The 15,754-nt window shown below is 38.6% G+C and overlaps 1 protein-coding gene across 2 annotated transcripts; it reads right to left on the reverse strand.

Annotated features, from left to right (window-relative positions):
• Positions 1-2,170: 2,170 nt before the first annotated feature.
• On the reverse strand, positions 2,171-14,101 carry LOC133635790 (gastrula zinc finger protein XlCGF8.2DB-like). 2 transcript variants are annotated; one of them, XM_062029075.1, is made up of 4 exons: positions 14,057-14,101; positions 13,643-13,835; positions 10,695-10,815; positions 2,171-5,388 (listed from the first exon to the last, which is right to left on the reverse strand). In XM_062029075.1, the coding sequence occupies exon 4, from the start codon at positions 5,336-5,338 to the stop codon at positions 4,301-4,303; it is 1,038 nt and encodes a 345-aa protein (XP_061885059.1). In that variant the 5' UTR covers positions 5,339-5,388; positions 10,695-10,815; positions 13,643-13,835; positions 14,057-14,101; the 3' UTR covers positions 2,171-4,300. The 2 variants fall into 2 exon arrangements, with proteins under 2 accessions (XP_061885059.1, XP_061885058.1); XM_062029074.1 differs by having other exon boundaries at positions 13,643-14,098.
• Between the last annotated feature and the right edge of the window lie 1,653 nt (positions 14,102-15,754).

A 15,754-nucleotide genomic window follows, 5' to 3' on the forward strand; every position in this document is an offset into this window, starting at 1 on the left:
CTATTCAAGAGTCTTAACCACTGGGCCATCCTGACACTGGTAAGCCATTCTTTCCGGCTTATATAAAAAGCTAATCAGAGACTTAAGGTGGAACAAAATACTACCAACTTACCTGGGATTGAACCCAACACCCTTAATTCCAAGTCAACAGTCTTACCCACTGTGCTAACCTGGGTTGTGAGAAAGCTTGTATCCGGCTTGTATAAAAAGGCTAATCAGGGACTCTTTCCTGGGTAAATTACACAAGAAGTGGACCAAAATTCTGTTAACCCGACTGGTATCGAACTCAGGACTGTTTATTGCTTGTCAAGAATCTTAACCACTGGGCCATCCTGGGTCTTGTGAAGATTTTTTTCTGGCTCATATAGAAAGGTAATCGAGACTTGTTGCTGGGTAAACTACACTATAAACCAGTGGTATAAAATGCTGTCAAACCGTCTGGTATTGAACACAGGACTCTTTAATCCTAATCAAGATTCTTAACCACCGGGCCATCCTGGCACTGGTAAACCATTCTTTCCCGCTCATATAAAAAGCAAATCAGAGACTTAAGGTGGAACAAAAGACTACCAATTTACCTGGGATTGAACCCAGCACCCTTCATTCCAAGGCAACAGTCTTACCCACTGAGCTATCCTGGGTCATGTGAAATCTTGTATCCGGCTTGTATAGAAGGCTAATCAGGGACTCGTTGACAACTCGACCAGAACATATTATAAAATAGTTTACAGATTATTTCAGCCAGCCGGAACGCTACAATACATTATATTACATTATTTTGTTACGTTTGGTGGCTAACAGGAAGTCGTACATTAAGGGGAAACCCTAAATGTAGTTTAACTAGATGTAAAGCCTAGCGCTTCCATTTTGAAGTGTGCGATTGGTTTGAGAAAGTGTCATGACAAGTTTTAATGTTGGATCAACTGTTTGCAATAAAAAAAAAGTCTCCTTTCGACATCCTGCCGACTGTCTTTCATTTCTGTTGAACTTTTATATCATCTTACTTACTAAATCAGTCACAGTAACAATCTACTATAAATGTTATGTTATCACTGCAACTTAACTGCAAACCTGAACACTGAAGTGAAGCACCACCCACATCGAGAATGACACGCTCAGCAGATGTTTGCTGCAGGGATGTCACCTCTTCTCACGGCGAAAAATAGTTGGATCTTTGTTTTTGTATCACCTCAATCGTAGGTTACTAGTTTACTAGTTCACAATTACATCAGTGAAGAAACCCCAGGATAGAACAGTGGTTAAGACTGCTGTCTCTGAGTCCGTAGTACTGAGTTTAAATCCTTGACTTTTAAAGTTGAGGATTTTGTTTTACCTCTATCATATATCACTGATTGCATTTGTAAATTAACAAAAATCATGAATCAACAAGATTCTGTGGGCTCCCCAGAATCCCAACTCAGCAAGACTCATGATAGCATAGTGGTTAAGACTGTTGGGTAAATAAGTAAATAATTACAAACACACTGAAATTATTTGTTTTCTCATGTGCGTTGTGTTAAAAGTGTGTAGCTAAACAACCAATAAAAACATGGAAAATACTTTATTTTGTTTCTGACACTAAAATCACTTGAGACTCAGGCCAGTGAGTAAAAAAATAGGGCTTGGAAAATTAGCAAAGCCCCTGTACGGACAAGCCAGCAGTGATTAAAATATTCCTAAAAGACAAATTACAACTTTATGAACCTCTGATGTAAAGTGAGTAACATTTTTTTGTATACATGTCGTCCTATCACAACTAAGCCTTATGTCTAACCTTAAAGGGGAATTGCACTTTTTTTTGTCAGAGTCGGAGTGAAGTTGGTAGAGTGGCTGTGCCAGCAATCGGAGTGTTGCTGGTTACTGGGTACTGGGGTTCAATTCCCACCTTCTACCTTCCTAGTCATGTCCGTTGTGTCCTTGGGCAAGACACTTCACCCTTTGCCTCTGATGGCTGCTGGTTAGCGCCTTGCATGGCAGCTCCCACCATCAGTGTGTGAATGGGTAAATGTGGAAATACTGTCAAAGCGCTTTGAGTACCTTGAAGGTAGAAAAGCGCTATACAAGTACAACCCATTTATTATTTGTTGTCTTATCCTCATTTCACGTGTTATTACACCTCTGAATGCAAATACATTTTCAATGAGCCACTCAACAAATAGGTATTGTGGGTAGTTTATTGTATTTAACAATCAAGCACTGATTTGTTTTTCTCAAAGTAGTCCACAGGTAAATATGTTGCATTTAAGTTAAATGTGCAAGTAAAACAAAGAGCACAGGCAATATGTTGTTATAAAAGAAATATGAAAAACAAGAAAAAGCTAAAATAATCTCAATTAAAGTTTAATTTGGCTTGTTTGTTCACTAAAGGTCTCATCAGAAAGCCCAACGTCTGCCTTTTTTTTTTTTTTTTTTTTTAGCAAATTTGCTGATGAGGTCTCCCTTTTCCCACTTGACCCCCACTCATGGACAACAACCACATTCACCAAGAATAGCTCTGAACTTTGCATTGCTGCACTCTCGTCACCATCTCCATGTAATGCTCCATTGTTAATCTGTTAAATGTTTACACTCGGTTATTTATGGGGATTTTGGGGTTCAGGAACATGCGGCACTTTACATCAATGTATGAAGTGTTAATGCTCTTAACTTAATTCCGTTGCTCTTGGTGACAATGACAATAAATTGAATTGAAAGTCCAATTGTCGGTTTAGCTGACTCGCAATTGTATGTCTTGCAAGGCTATTTAGCCTCTTGGCTTGTTGTTAATCTGAGATATTTCTTAGTTTCAGTCTGCTAAACACCCTTTCTGCACCTGCAACAGTCACAGGTAAAACTATCCCAAATTTTAAAGTCTTTTTTACTTTGTTGTTGTCAGCTATTACGGTCTCTTATTTATACTGCTATAAAAACAAACAACAAATATTTGAGTAATTTACTTTTTGTGTTTCAATCATTCAAATGTCCCACTATGACCACATTGAACACATCATGATGACATAACCGGCCTTAGTAATCTGACGAAGGTCATTATTAGAACTTAAATGCATCATAATACAAGTCAATGCAGCCGCCGAATGGGTGCACACTGGAGCACAGTACGACAGTGATTTGTGTGAAACAAAAAGTCACACCGTTGCTTTACAATAAACTACAGACTTGTTTTTTTTATTTTTTTAAGAAGTGGCGACTTGTCCTGAGTGTAGCGCGGCCAGATGACACCTAACGCCTGTCAAAGGTAATGTTACAGACATATTAAATGAATGAGCAAGTTGTTTCAACCCTCTGTAGTTGTGCTGCCAACAAAAAGCTTTAATGTTCTGTCCTGCTCTTACACATTAAATGTTTATTGTATGTAACATGCATATTTTGTACTGTTTACTCTCACCTTTTCAGTCAAAATTGTGGTAATTTTTAAATAAAAGTCCACAATGTTGCAGTGTTTCCCACACATTCATTTATTTGTGGCGGCCCGCCACGAAAGAATTATGTCCGCCACAAATTAAAAAATATATATATTTTTTGTCCTGTCCAGCTTCTCAGGCAAATCATATAGTTGATGTAGATGCCCATATAGGCTGTTCAGATTTACTTTACAAAAGAGAAGTGTAGGATACTTCGCTTGTTGCCTTATTTGTATTTGACCACTACTGTTTTCTGTTTATTTGTTACTGACTGTGGCAGGACACCTCTGCCTCTGTTTCACTTTATGTTGCTGGTAAATAATATGGTTGTAGTAGTAGGCTAAAGTTAAATTATTTAGTATGCACTAATTAAAGGGGCAGAGCTTTAAGAGACATTTTAGCTTTTATATTTTATAAGATATATTTTTTGTAAGAACCACAATTAATAAATATATTTCAGTGAATAACTTATTGTTCAAATCTGTATATAAATATGTACATAAAGTGTTGTAATTATATTGTAAAATGGATGGATGGATGGACGTTTAAAACAAAACTGTTATTATTAATTAGTAAGTATACATTTTTTGAGCCTTTTTAGAGAAAATCATATCATTGTAGTAAATTATGCAAATTACTCGATTATGTCATGCGACCATGCCCATAGCCACGCCCCCACCGCCACAGGTATCTTTGCAGTTTATGGGAAACACTGTGTTGTATATTAATGCATGTACTTGACTGAAAAAGCACTATACTTAATGCATCTAAACATGTAAGAAGCATATTTACAAGATTGTGTTACACACAACAATAATGTCACACATGTTATATGTGCTGATGTTGCTAGAATGTAAAAGTTATAAAAGTTCTGGCAGTTGATTTAAAACCCTGCAGCTTCATTTGCTGCTGCTGTTCTCACCAGCACACTTGTGTTTCTTACACTGGTACTTATAAGAGAATCTTTCATCACACACACTGCAACTCAACACTTTCTCACCTGTGTGTGTTCTCATGTGTACTTTTAAATTCTGTCTTTCTACAAACGTTTTACCGCAGATTGAACAGGTAAATGATTTTTCTCCAGCGTGTATTTTCATGTGTATTTTAAAATACTGTCGTCGCAAAAAATCTTTACCGCAGAATGAACAAGAAAATGTTTTTTCTCCATTGTGCGTTTGCATGTGTTGTTTCAAACCACTTTGTAGTGCGAAACCTTTACCGCATTCTGAGCAGGAAAAAGGTTTTTCTCCAGTGTGTATTCTCATGTGTTGTTTCATACAACTTTTTCGTGCAAAACTTTTACCGCATTCGGAGCAGGAAAAAGGTTTTTCTCCAGTGTGTATTCTCTGGTGTATTTTCAAATGATGGCTGTGAGTAAAATTTTTACCGCAGATTGAGCAGGAAAAAGGTTTTTCTCCAGTGTGTGTTCTCATGTGTTTTTTCAGATGACAACGGTAATCATAAGTTTTGTCACAGTGAGAACATTTAAAGCGTGTGTTGTCAGTGTGACATGTCTTATCAGCTTTAGAGTCGTCATCATCAGTGTCAGGAGAGTGTGACGTTGTGTCGTCACTATCTGATAGTGGAGCTAAGAGCTTGTCTGCTTGTGATCCTCCACAGTGGTCTCCATCAGCTTCTGTTGTCATGTGTTGAGTTGAGCTGCTGCTTGGAGACTCCACCTCTCTCTTGTCCTCACTTTCACCTTTGACCTCATCATCTTCACTCTTCACAATCACACCAGTCAATGGCATCTTGGTGACAGCAACCTCCTCCAGTCCTTCAAGATGCTCTCCCTCCTGACTGATGCCGTGTGCCTCATCTTCCTCTTTAAAGTAGAGGTTCAATGGGTCCCCCGCTTCCTTTTTAAGGTGAGGGGTCTGCGGGGCCTGGTCTTCCTCTTTGAAGTGGTATGGTTGTGGCTCTTCCTGCTCCATCCTAAAGCTCCACTCCTGTTGCTCAGGTAGAAGATGTTCTTCACAGACGTCTGCAGGCCACAAGAAGACAAACACATGTTTTAGAACAGTCAGATTTGCTCAGTTTGCCCTGCACCAGCGTAGGTTGTGATAATGTCTCTAAATGATCTCATCAGTCACCGCATTGATATTGAAGATGTCATAACCATACTATACATGAGGGAATAACAGAAGCAAGGTGTTATTTCCTTGACGTCACATCCGGCTCGTTAACTATGCAAGCCTCGTAGTGTTGGGCCAGCGAGCCTCCTGTCATTGGCTGTATTTTGCCTTTCTTGGAGAAAAATGCCTTATGCTTGTGTTGTTTTAGGCTGTTGGATCCGTTCAAAACACAAAAGAGATAAACATTTCTTCAGAGTTCCTTGAGAGGTAACCAAGAAGGGTGAAAGAGTGCAATATTTGACGAAAAGACGAGAAAAGCGGCACGCACTCCAGTCGAAGAAGGCAGAGCCAAAGAATGCACGAGTTTGCAGTGATCACTTTATTAAAGTATTTTTTTTTTTTATATATATACAGTTGTGCTTATACCTTTCCATACCTTGGGAGAATGTAAAAAATGTATACCTTTGGGAAAAATGTAAACCTACTGTCAGGTTCAAACATCGATGACATCTATTAAACAAGACAAGAAGCAAGGAAATAAACAGAGACAGAATTAAATTTTCCTCAATTTGAGGAGAGACGCGTACACCTGTACCCTTGTACTGTCTCATCACGCCCTAACGGAAAAAGGTTCACGTCTCCTCTTTAATTGGATATTCCCTGTTTACTAAGGGTGTAACGGTACATGTATTTGTATTGAACCATTTCGGTACGGGGGTTTCGGTTCGGTTCGGAGGTGTACCGAACAAGTTTCCACACGGACATATTAAGTAACGTACCGCACATTGTGTAAACAATGCACACCGAGGCACAACACACGGCATGCTAGCAGCGACCGGGCTAGGACAACATGCAAAAGCCAGAGCTGGAAGACCATCCTGCCTTGTTAAGATCTCCCGTTTGGGAACACTTTGGCTGTGCGGTGCGATACAACAATGGAGGACGAGAGGTGGACAAAACTAAAGCGGTTTGCCGACATTGTTCGCGTCGCTTCAACGAAGATAAATACGTGCGTCGTGCATACACCGCATTCAAGCAGCCTCTCCTCGGCGAGTCAGACAGGGCTAAAGCAATAACAAATGCCGTTGGTGTAATTATAGCAGCAGATTTAAGATCAAGATTCAAGATGCTTTATTATTGTCCATTCTTTAACATGTACAAGACATAAGAACTGACATTTCATTTTCGGCACAGTCCCACTAAGAGCAGACATACGTTACAGGGGGACAAGACGGGACCGCCAACGGATCGCCACTTACAGCGCTCCTTAAAAAAGGTGGGAAAAAGGTGATATTTGGAAAGGGGGGAAGAGTACAAAAAATATCAGTCTAAGGCTGGAACCTCGGGAGGGGTCCAGACTGAGTCCAAGGAAAAAACCTCACATAGCATAGCACACATAAACATGATACATATAATCACAACAACTCGCAACAGAGGGGGGGGGAGGATTTTTGCGGGGCCCTGGAGGCCGGCCTGCTGCTATAAAGCGCTACTCAGTCGTCCACTACCCCGAAGAGGAATTAAGCAGAATTTAAGACCATATTGCATAAAAAACTAGATTTTGACCCACTTCTATGGTGGAAGAACAATGAGCCCACATATCCTCTTACTGCCAAGTTAGCCAGGCACTACCTCGCCACACCTGCTAGCCCCGTGCCCAGCGAAAGGGTATTTTCCACAGCTGTCGACATTGTAACTGCAAGCAGGTCTGCTCTTTCTGCAGACAATGTGGATAAACTGATTTTTCTGGCAAAAAACATGAAGATTGAATGAAAGTCACCAGAGTTAAAGGCTGGGGGGGAAAAAAGTTAATCTGAGGCTGAGTTGACTTGAAACTGTTTAATGTTGCACTTTTTATATGTATAAGAAAAAGTTTTGTCATTTTATTTAATTTAAGCAACAACTTGAGGCAGTTTAATGTTGCACTTTATATGTAGGAAGTTTTGTTAAGAAACCATTCTGAGCCTTACCTTATTTAGTTTTTCATTTTATATATGTTGACCACATTAACCCTGGCAGTCGACCCTGTGTGTTATATGTATGTTATTGTTATGCTTAGCATTCATGACTGCCTGCTGTTGCACTGATTCAGCCTAGTGGTGGCTCACATCTATCTCATCCAGAGCTATTTTAAAGCAATGTAAAAAGGATAAAGCCATTGTTTACAAATTTGGTAAATAAATAACCAAAAAATTTATATACATATATTTTTTTTACTGTACCGAAAATAAACCAAACCGTGACCTCGAACCAAATTTTTTGTGTACCGTTACACCCTTACTGTTTACATAACAACATCTGTTTCTAAAGGAATGGGGGGGGGGGGGGGGGGGTATGTAAACAGCCATTGTTTTCGGTCACATTAATACAAAAGATAAAGATGCCTCAGGCTTGGGCTGGTCCTGGATTGAGCTTGGGCAAGTCTTGGATCACAATAGATAACCCCCGTCTCCTCCCATTGTACAAAGCGGAATTTTCCAAGCCTTTGGCCTGGTTCAACAAAGACAATCTCTTGTCTGTTCATTGGGTACTTTGAGAACGGAAAGTTTTTTGATAATTTACATAAACATTTACAGACACCTACTTTTCAAAATCCAGAATCCTGGCTAGCATATGTTTGTAATAGTGACATACGTTTGACTAATGGTAGTAACTTATGAAAATGACTCAGCAGGCAGTTTCTGGTTTTGTTTTCTCAATCTTTTCTTCTCTGCATGTTTGCTTCCCTCGCAATGCTGTTTCTATGATTATCAACCTTTGCCACCATAGTTGGTCAGTTTCTGCAAAGTGCAAAATTAATTCTGAAAGCAGGGGTCCTTTGACTTATTTTTCTTATCACAACTAATTCTAAAAATTATGTATTGCTGCAACCAATCGAGACACGAGCTATGTGGACATGGACACAATCGGATTAAAAGTCTAACCAAAATAAAAATGCTTCATGTAAACAGGCCATTCAGAATATTCTGACCCAATCACACACGTTCGGATCAACATTTTTTTCCAATCGAGACGGGTGGTTTATGCGGATAGTCATTCGGATTGTAGCGCATGAAAACACATCTTCCGAAGTTCAGGTTGAAATGATCCTTAGTGCGCATGTCTTTGAAGTCAGAATTACATTGGTGGTGGAGCGGGGACTACATTTAATAGTCTTGGAATGAAGCGATTGTCTTGCTGCTGTCTCTCCACATTCAACATGTGCAGAAGTAGCGTTATAAACTGTTGAGTTTGTTGATCTAAAACGAGACTAGCAAAACCAAAAGTATGTTCCGGATTGTCATGTGTCGATGTAACAAATAAAGAAGGGATCCAGTTGTCGTCTTAACCAGCTCTTTTATTCACTACATTACAGCTACTCCAAGTGAGACTGCTTGCCTCAGACACATACACAGAATTTTGTAACAAGAGACGCGCAGCAACTTTTACATAACACAACATGGAGGGCACAAAACAGCTTCATTTCAAAAAGAGAGGTAAAACAAAAGTAGTGAACAGAAGGAAAACAAAATAAATACTGTGATAATGTCGGACAAGCAGAAATGTTTGTTTACAGCAGAAGTATGCTTCTTCTTCAGCCGCACCTGCAGTGTGCAAACTCGTCCAAAGGATGGCGCCACAGCCCAATCGACGCCATTCCGTGTACAGTATGTGCTGCGCATGTTTAAGTATTCTAATTTAAGGTGTGATGCATTAAAAGGCACGTCATCATCGGATAATGTTTTTCAAGGTCCATGTAGACATTCTAATCCTAATTATGATCAGATTAAATAAACGTTGCCTATGTACACGTGGCTAGTGTTTCACTCTCTCTCGTATGGGGGATCAATATCTTTCTTCCACAAATTTTTTTTTTTTTTAATTGTGAGCTTGTTAGAGCAAGCAGTTCCACGAATCACCTATGTCAGACTAGATACATATATACATACATATACAAATACATAATACTATACTATATCTTCTGCCTGGAGCCGCTGTGACATAGATTACCGCAATACCTCGTATATCACTCAAAAGCGCAAATTCCAACCATTGAAATACTTTGTATAGTTCAAGACTTACGGTCATTTGAAAACAGCATTGCACATAATAATGGCGGCAACAGTTTCAATGTTAGAGGGCCCAAACAATTATTTGGAAACGTCGGGCGGGTCTGACGTATGTGTTATGTCAAAACAAAATCAAAACATGATATTTACCAAGTCTGCACTCTTTATTAACACATTAAAAACGCAAGTACCTAGATTTTTTTAGCAACAGTGCAGCTGCCGTTTATTTTTTGTCGTTTTATAGCGCGCAGTCTCTCTGTATTTCACTTTGGAGTGTTCCCGAACGTCAACGGAGCGCCCGACACGGACCAAAATATACGAAAGCAACCCGACTCCATTAACACACATTCTTTTAGCGGTTTTATACAGCATGATAGTACATGTAATATGTAATTATATTGATGATAAATATAATGTACACATGATAGTACATGTAATATGCCATTTTATTGATGTTAAATATAAAGTACACATTATTGTACATGTAATATATCACCATATTGATGTTGAATACAAAGTACAGATGGTACATGTAATATATCACTATATTGATAAAAGATGCGTTATGATGACACCAAGTCAGCTTTTCTGCTTGGACACAATGTGAATGATACCAGTGAATGTTTTTATGTGAACATAGATTGTTTTTAAACTACACTTGTGTGTCTCTCTATGCCCCCAACTGAATGTGTCATATTTAGTTTTGATAAATTGAATTTGCCTTATTTTTATTTTGCTAAATCCAAATTCATGCACATTTGTTTTGTTTTTTTAAATGCACATCTTTGTGTATTTGTGGCTGCTTTTCTTTTTTCAAAATACACATACTCCTTCAAAATGCACATTTTGTATATTGTGTATATCTGTATTTTAACTTTATTTTATCCTTTATATTTTTAATATAACTTTAAAACATCTGTTTTACAGTTAGCTTACACCATGGTTCAGAGAGGAACATTTTTATTTCCCTGCATGTCCAGCACATGTTGAAAATGGACAATAAAGATGACTGACTCAAACTAGAGTAAATATTGGAGTTTCTTTTGAGCAGCGAGAGATGTTGAAGAAGGAAAGGATTTAAAAACGGATGTTATGTGCACTTCATGTGGGTTAGTTCTTCATGTGTTGCCTACTTGTATTACTAGTAGTTACAGTACTTTACAAACCTTTACTTCTGACATGCGCTTGGAGAGTCTTTATGGCAAGCTGTGTCCCAACTGAGCAGGTCTTTGGTGATTGTGTCTGGCAGCCTGTGTCAGTAAAAGTCTGCTGGCTGGTTGTATCTCTCTGTGGAAACACATTCAACAATGCACTTTGTGAGCAATACTGCACTCCAATATCATTCACACACAAGCATTACTGCAACTGTTAGCTAACTAAATCAATGGCAAATAGAACGGAACGCTGACATTTTGTAGCTAATCACTGAGCAGAAAGGTGTAAATGCACATTAGGCCTATGCCGTTATTCAATAAGTCAATTAGCCAACAATAAATTAAATTGAAGACGCTAAGTTTGTGGTTTGTGAAGGAGGACAAAAACGACACACACTTTCTTAATTGTTAGAAATCCCACTGTTTATATTAAACATGCTTCACTGATGAGAGTATTTGGTGAGCGCCATTTTGTCCTACTAATTTCAGCGGTCCTTGAACTCACCGTTGTGTGTACTGTGACTCAACAATTTGTTTACATGTACAACTGTCTCCGACGCTGCCACAGAAAGACGTGTTTTATGCCACTCCTTTGTCTCATTTTGTCCACCAAACGTTTTATGCTGTGTGTCAATGCACAAAGGTGAGCTTTGTTGATGTAATTGACTTGTTGGAGTGGTAATCAGGCATATTTGGTCAGTGCGTGACTGCAAGCTAATCGATGCTAACATGCTATTTAGGCTAGCTGTATGTACATATTGCATCATTATGCCTCATTTGTAGGTATATTTGAGCTCATTCAATTTCCTTTACTTATGTCCTCTGTGTATTTAATTTGCATGACACATTATCTGTATGTAATATTGGCTGCATTTCAGATAGTTTGTGTGCCATGTTGTTCCAGATGACAGCAAACATTACCTAGCTTGCTAAATATTGTAATACATCTATTAAAAGAAGACAGCTACCGTGTCCTTTAACTTGGACACACACACATCTATACCTTTGGCCATTAAAAGCCAGTCATTTCCAGGAGTTTTCTCACTTTGCCTCTGATTTACTAATGGTTTCTAATGTTGTAAAAATGTGTGTGTGGGATGTTTATTATGAGCACGCTGTGGAATAAACTTTAAGAACTCAGCCAACACGCCTTGTCTGCATCTTATATGATTAGACAAGACAACACATATATTTGGAAGGCCATTTTCAAGAAGGATATTTAAAGACAAATTCCATCTTGTGAGACGATGTCGGCCAACCCCGGAAGCTCGAATGGCAGTGTTTCCCACACATTTATTTATTTGTGGCGGCCCGCCACGAAAGAATTGCGTGCGCCACAAATTTTAAAAAAAATTAAAAAAATATGTTGTTTTTTTTTTGTCCTGTCCAGTTTCTCAGGCAAATCATATAGTTGATATAGTTGATGTGGATGCCCATATAGGCTGTTCAGATTTACTTTACAAAAGAGAAGTGTAGGATACTTCTCTTGCTGCCTTATTTGTATTTGACCACTACTGTTTTCTGTTTATTTGTTACTGACTGTGGCAGGACACCTCTGTCTCTGTTTCACTTTATGTTGCTGGTAAATAATATGGTTGTAGTAGTAGGCTAAAGTTAAATTATTTAGTATGCACTAATTAAAGGGGCAGAGCTTTAAATACATTTTAGCTTTTATATTTTATAAGATATATTTTTTGTAAGAACCACAATTAATAAATATATTTCAGTGAATAACTTATTGTTCAAATCTGTATATAAATATGTACATAAAGTGTTGTAATTATATTGTAAAATGGATGGATGGACGTTTAAAACAAAACTGTTATTATTAATTAGTAAGTATACATTTTTTGAGCCTTTTTAGAGAAAATCCTATCATTGTAGTAAATTATGCAAATTACTCGATGATGTCATGTGGGCCACGCCCATAGGCACGCCCATAGCCACGCCCCCACCGCCACAGGTATCTTGACAGTTTATGGGAAACACTGAATGGGTTCTACTAATTGTGAGTTCAGATATTGTATTTATTTTTTCAGCTTTAATTTTGACAGTACTACATAAGATATGTTTTAATTGCTGATACGGGTTTAGTGATTTTTAAATGCGCCAGAAAATAACCCGTTTTGTACACTGTTGGTGGTGATTCAATGCCCAGTAGTGCGTAAATGGGTTCCTGTAAAGTATTTCTCCAGCAATGGTCATGTGGTGACATTAATTATGGTATTTTGAGAGGTAACCATTGAAGTGGGACATCACTGAAGGGCTAGGTGGGAAACGTACGGCCCGCCACTGACAGAACCAAATACAACCGCATTAGTGTGGGAAAATATTTCAGTTTAAACCTTTGGAACAAGGTGATACTATCAACACCGAGGAGCCAGTTTGCAGAAACTATGAAATTCTCTTTACAATGAGATAAAAGACTGTAAAAATATATAAAGACAGAACAATAAGATCATATGGACAGCCTTAATGTTTACATTTTGCTTTATATTTATTATTTAACTTGTTTTTTGCCTGGTTTTGTATCATTCCGTGAGGTGTATATTACTTTTTTTTGTTCGGTTTGTACTTCATGAAGTTTTGCTCTTGTTGTGTTTTTGTGTGTGTTTTTTGTTTGTTTTCATTATATTTGGATGTATTTGTTTGGTTTCTATGCTATCCATTAAGTAAGACTACGTATTATGTTGAAGGGGGCAGGAAAATATAAGATTTTCCTCATCCTGTTCCTTCTCAGGCATTGGTGTGTAAATGTGTGTTTAGTTGCTGAGGTTTAATTGTCTATTGATCAAAGATGCACATCAATGAAGGAGATAAATAAAAAATGAATGAATGAATGAGACAAACCAACACGCCTGCAAGGTGAGTGCAAACAAAACAGCGCTAATTACACTACAAATCGCGCTAACATTGTTAAGATATAATTCATACATTTCTAACCTACTAATATTACTTACCGTTTCATTGTCTCCTCCATTACCATCGGAAAATCCATATTTATATTGGCGCAGGTTGGAGAAGCAGGAGTCTTCGAAGTGGTTTGCACACAGGAGGGGATACTTCTTCACAGTTTAAAGCACATTGCCACAAAAGCTAGCCAGGCACTTCTTACTTTTTCAGATGAGGCCGAAAGTTGTGTCGTGACTTGTTCTGGTTAAAAAAGCAGACAACTGAACATTTTCGCCCATTTCGGTTTCATCGTCGACATCACAGAGCTAGCAAGCTAAGCTAACTAGCAAAGGAAGCTAGCCCGGGAAAGCTTCAAAGTTCCCTTAGACAACCGAGCGTAGATTTTCACACGATATAATCATTATTACTAACGTGAAAATGAAGGCATTAACGCCGATTAAAATACCACACTGCCGTCTTACGTCCCTGGTATGTCCAAACTACTCTTCTTCTTCTTCTTCTTCTTCTTCTTCTTCTTCGTGTTTTACGGCGGTTGGCATCCACTTTAAAGGCGCATTACCGACACCTGCTGGTCCGGAGTGTGAGTCAGACAGTTGTTCTCAATCTAAATCCCCATTTCACAAAAAAAAAACTTGAAACAAACAAAAAATACATTATAATAATATTGATTATAAATAAAAAATATTAATAATAAAATAAATACCTATTTAACCTTTTATTCAAAAGGCAACTGTTGTGTTCCATTCCGTAGAACATCTTTTGCCCAGACTGCCTTTTCAATAAAAGGACCACAACTATGGAACTCTTTACCGGACACTTTGAAAAGTATACATGCACTTGTCACTTTCAAAAAACAAACTAAATTATGGCTAGTTGAGCAACAATCATGTTCCCATGTTTAGTTTTTACTCATTTTTACTAATTATTTTTTATCTAGTCTGCACTTTGTCTGTGTTATTATTAGGGTCCGCATATACCCTGTAAAAAGGGTCCCACAGGGAGTACTTTGTACAGGGACAAAGGACCCTATTGAAATTGTAAGGTTTTATTAGGGTCCGCATGTACCCTGTAAAAAGGACTCCCACAAGGGAGTCCTTTGTACAGGGACAAAGGAGCCTATTGAAATTGTAAGGTTTTATTATTATTATTATTATTCTTTATTATTTTTCCGCAGCTTTGCGCACTACTTTGCCCCCCTTAACATGCTTCAAAACTCACCAATTTTTTTACACAAGTCACAGGTGGATAAAATCCTCAGTGCTGAGCTCTGTAGAACTTGCACCTGGCTCGCTGACAACAAGCTATCCATACACTTGGGTAAAACAGAATCCATCCTGTTTGGGTCCCACATCAAACTTAAGAAAGTCAATGACTTCACCATAAAAGTAGGTGACATTGTTATCACCAGGAAAGATGAGGTCACCTACCTAGGTTCCATTCTAGAGGCTAACCTTTCCTGTGATAAAATGGCAACTAAGGTAATCAAAAAGGTTAACCAACGAACGAGATTTCTCTACAGAATTTCCTCTCTGGTCAACAAAAGCACCGTGAGGATTCTGGCGGGAACTCTCGTTCAACCCTTTTTCGATTACACATGCACCTCCTGGTACCCTAGCACCTCCAAAACCCTCAAATCTAAACTCCAAACATCTCAGAACAAGCTAGTCAGGTTACTTCTAGACCTCCACCCCAGATCCCACCTCACTCCTACCCACTTCTCTAAAGTGGGCTGGCTCAAGGTGGAGGACAGAGTTAAACAACTTGCACTGAGCCTAGTCTATAAAATCCGCTACACCTCCCTGATACCGAAGTACATGTCAAACTACTTCCTTAACGTGACCGCCATAACCACAACATCAGGGGGTGCTCCACTAACCACGTTAAACCCAGATTCCGAACTAACAAATGTCTTAACTCATTCTCTTTCTATGCCACATCAATGTGGAATGCGCTCCCAACAGGTATAAAAGAAAGGGCATCTCTATCCTCCTTCAAAACCGCAATAAAAGTTCACCTCCAGGCAGCTACAACCCTAAACTAACACCCTCCCCGGATTGCTAATAATCAAATGTAAACAATCAAATGCAGATACTTTTTCTTTTTCTTATGCCTTCTGATCTCTCTCTCTCTCTCTCTCTCTCTCTCTCTCTCTCTCTATG

Source organism: Entelurus aequoreus, linkage group LG20, assembly GCF_033978785.1.
Source record: "Entelurus aequoreus isolate RoL-2023_Sb linkage group LG20, RoL_Eaeq_v1.1, whole genome shotgun sequence".
Taxonomy (NCBI): domain Eukaryota; kingdom Metazoa; phylum Chordata; class Actinopteri; order Syngnathiformes; family Syngnathidae; genus Entelurus; species Entelurus aequoreus.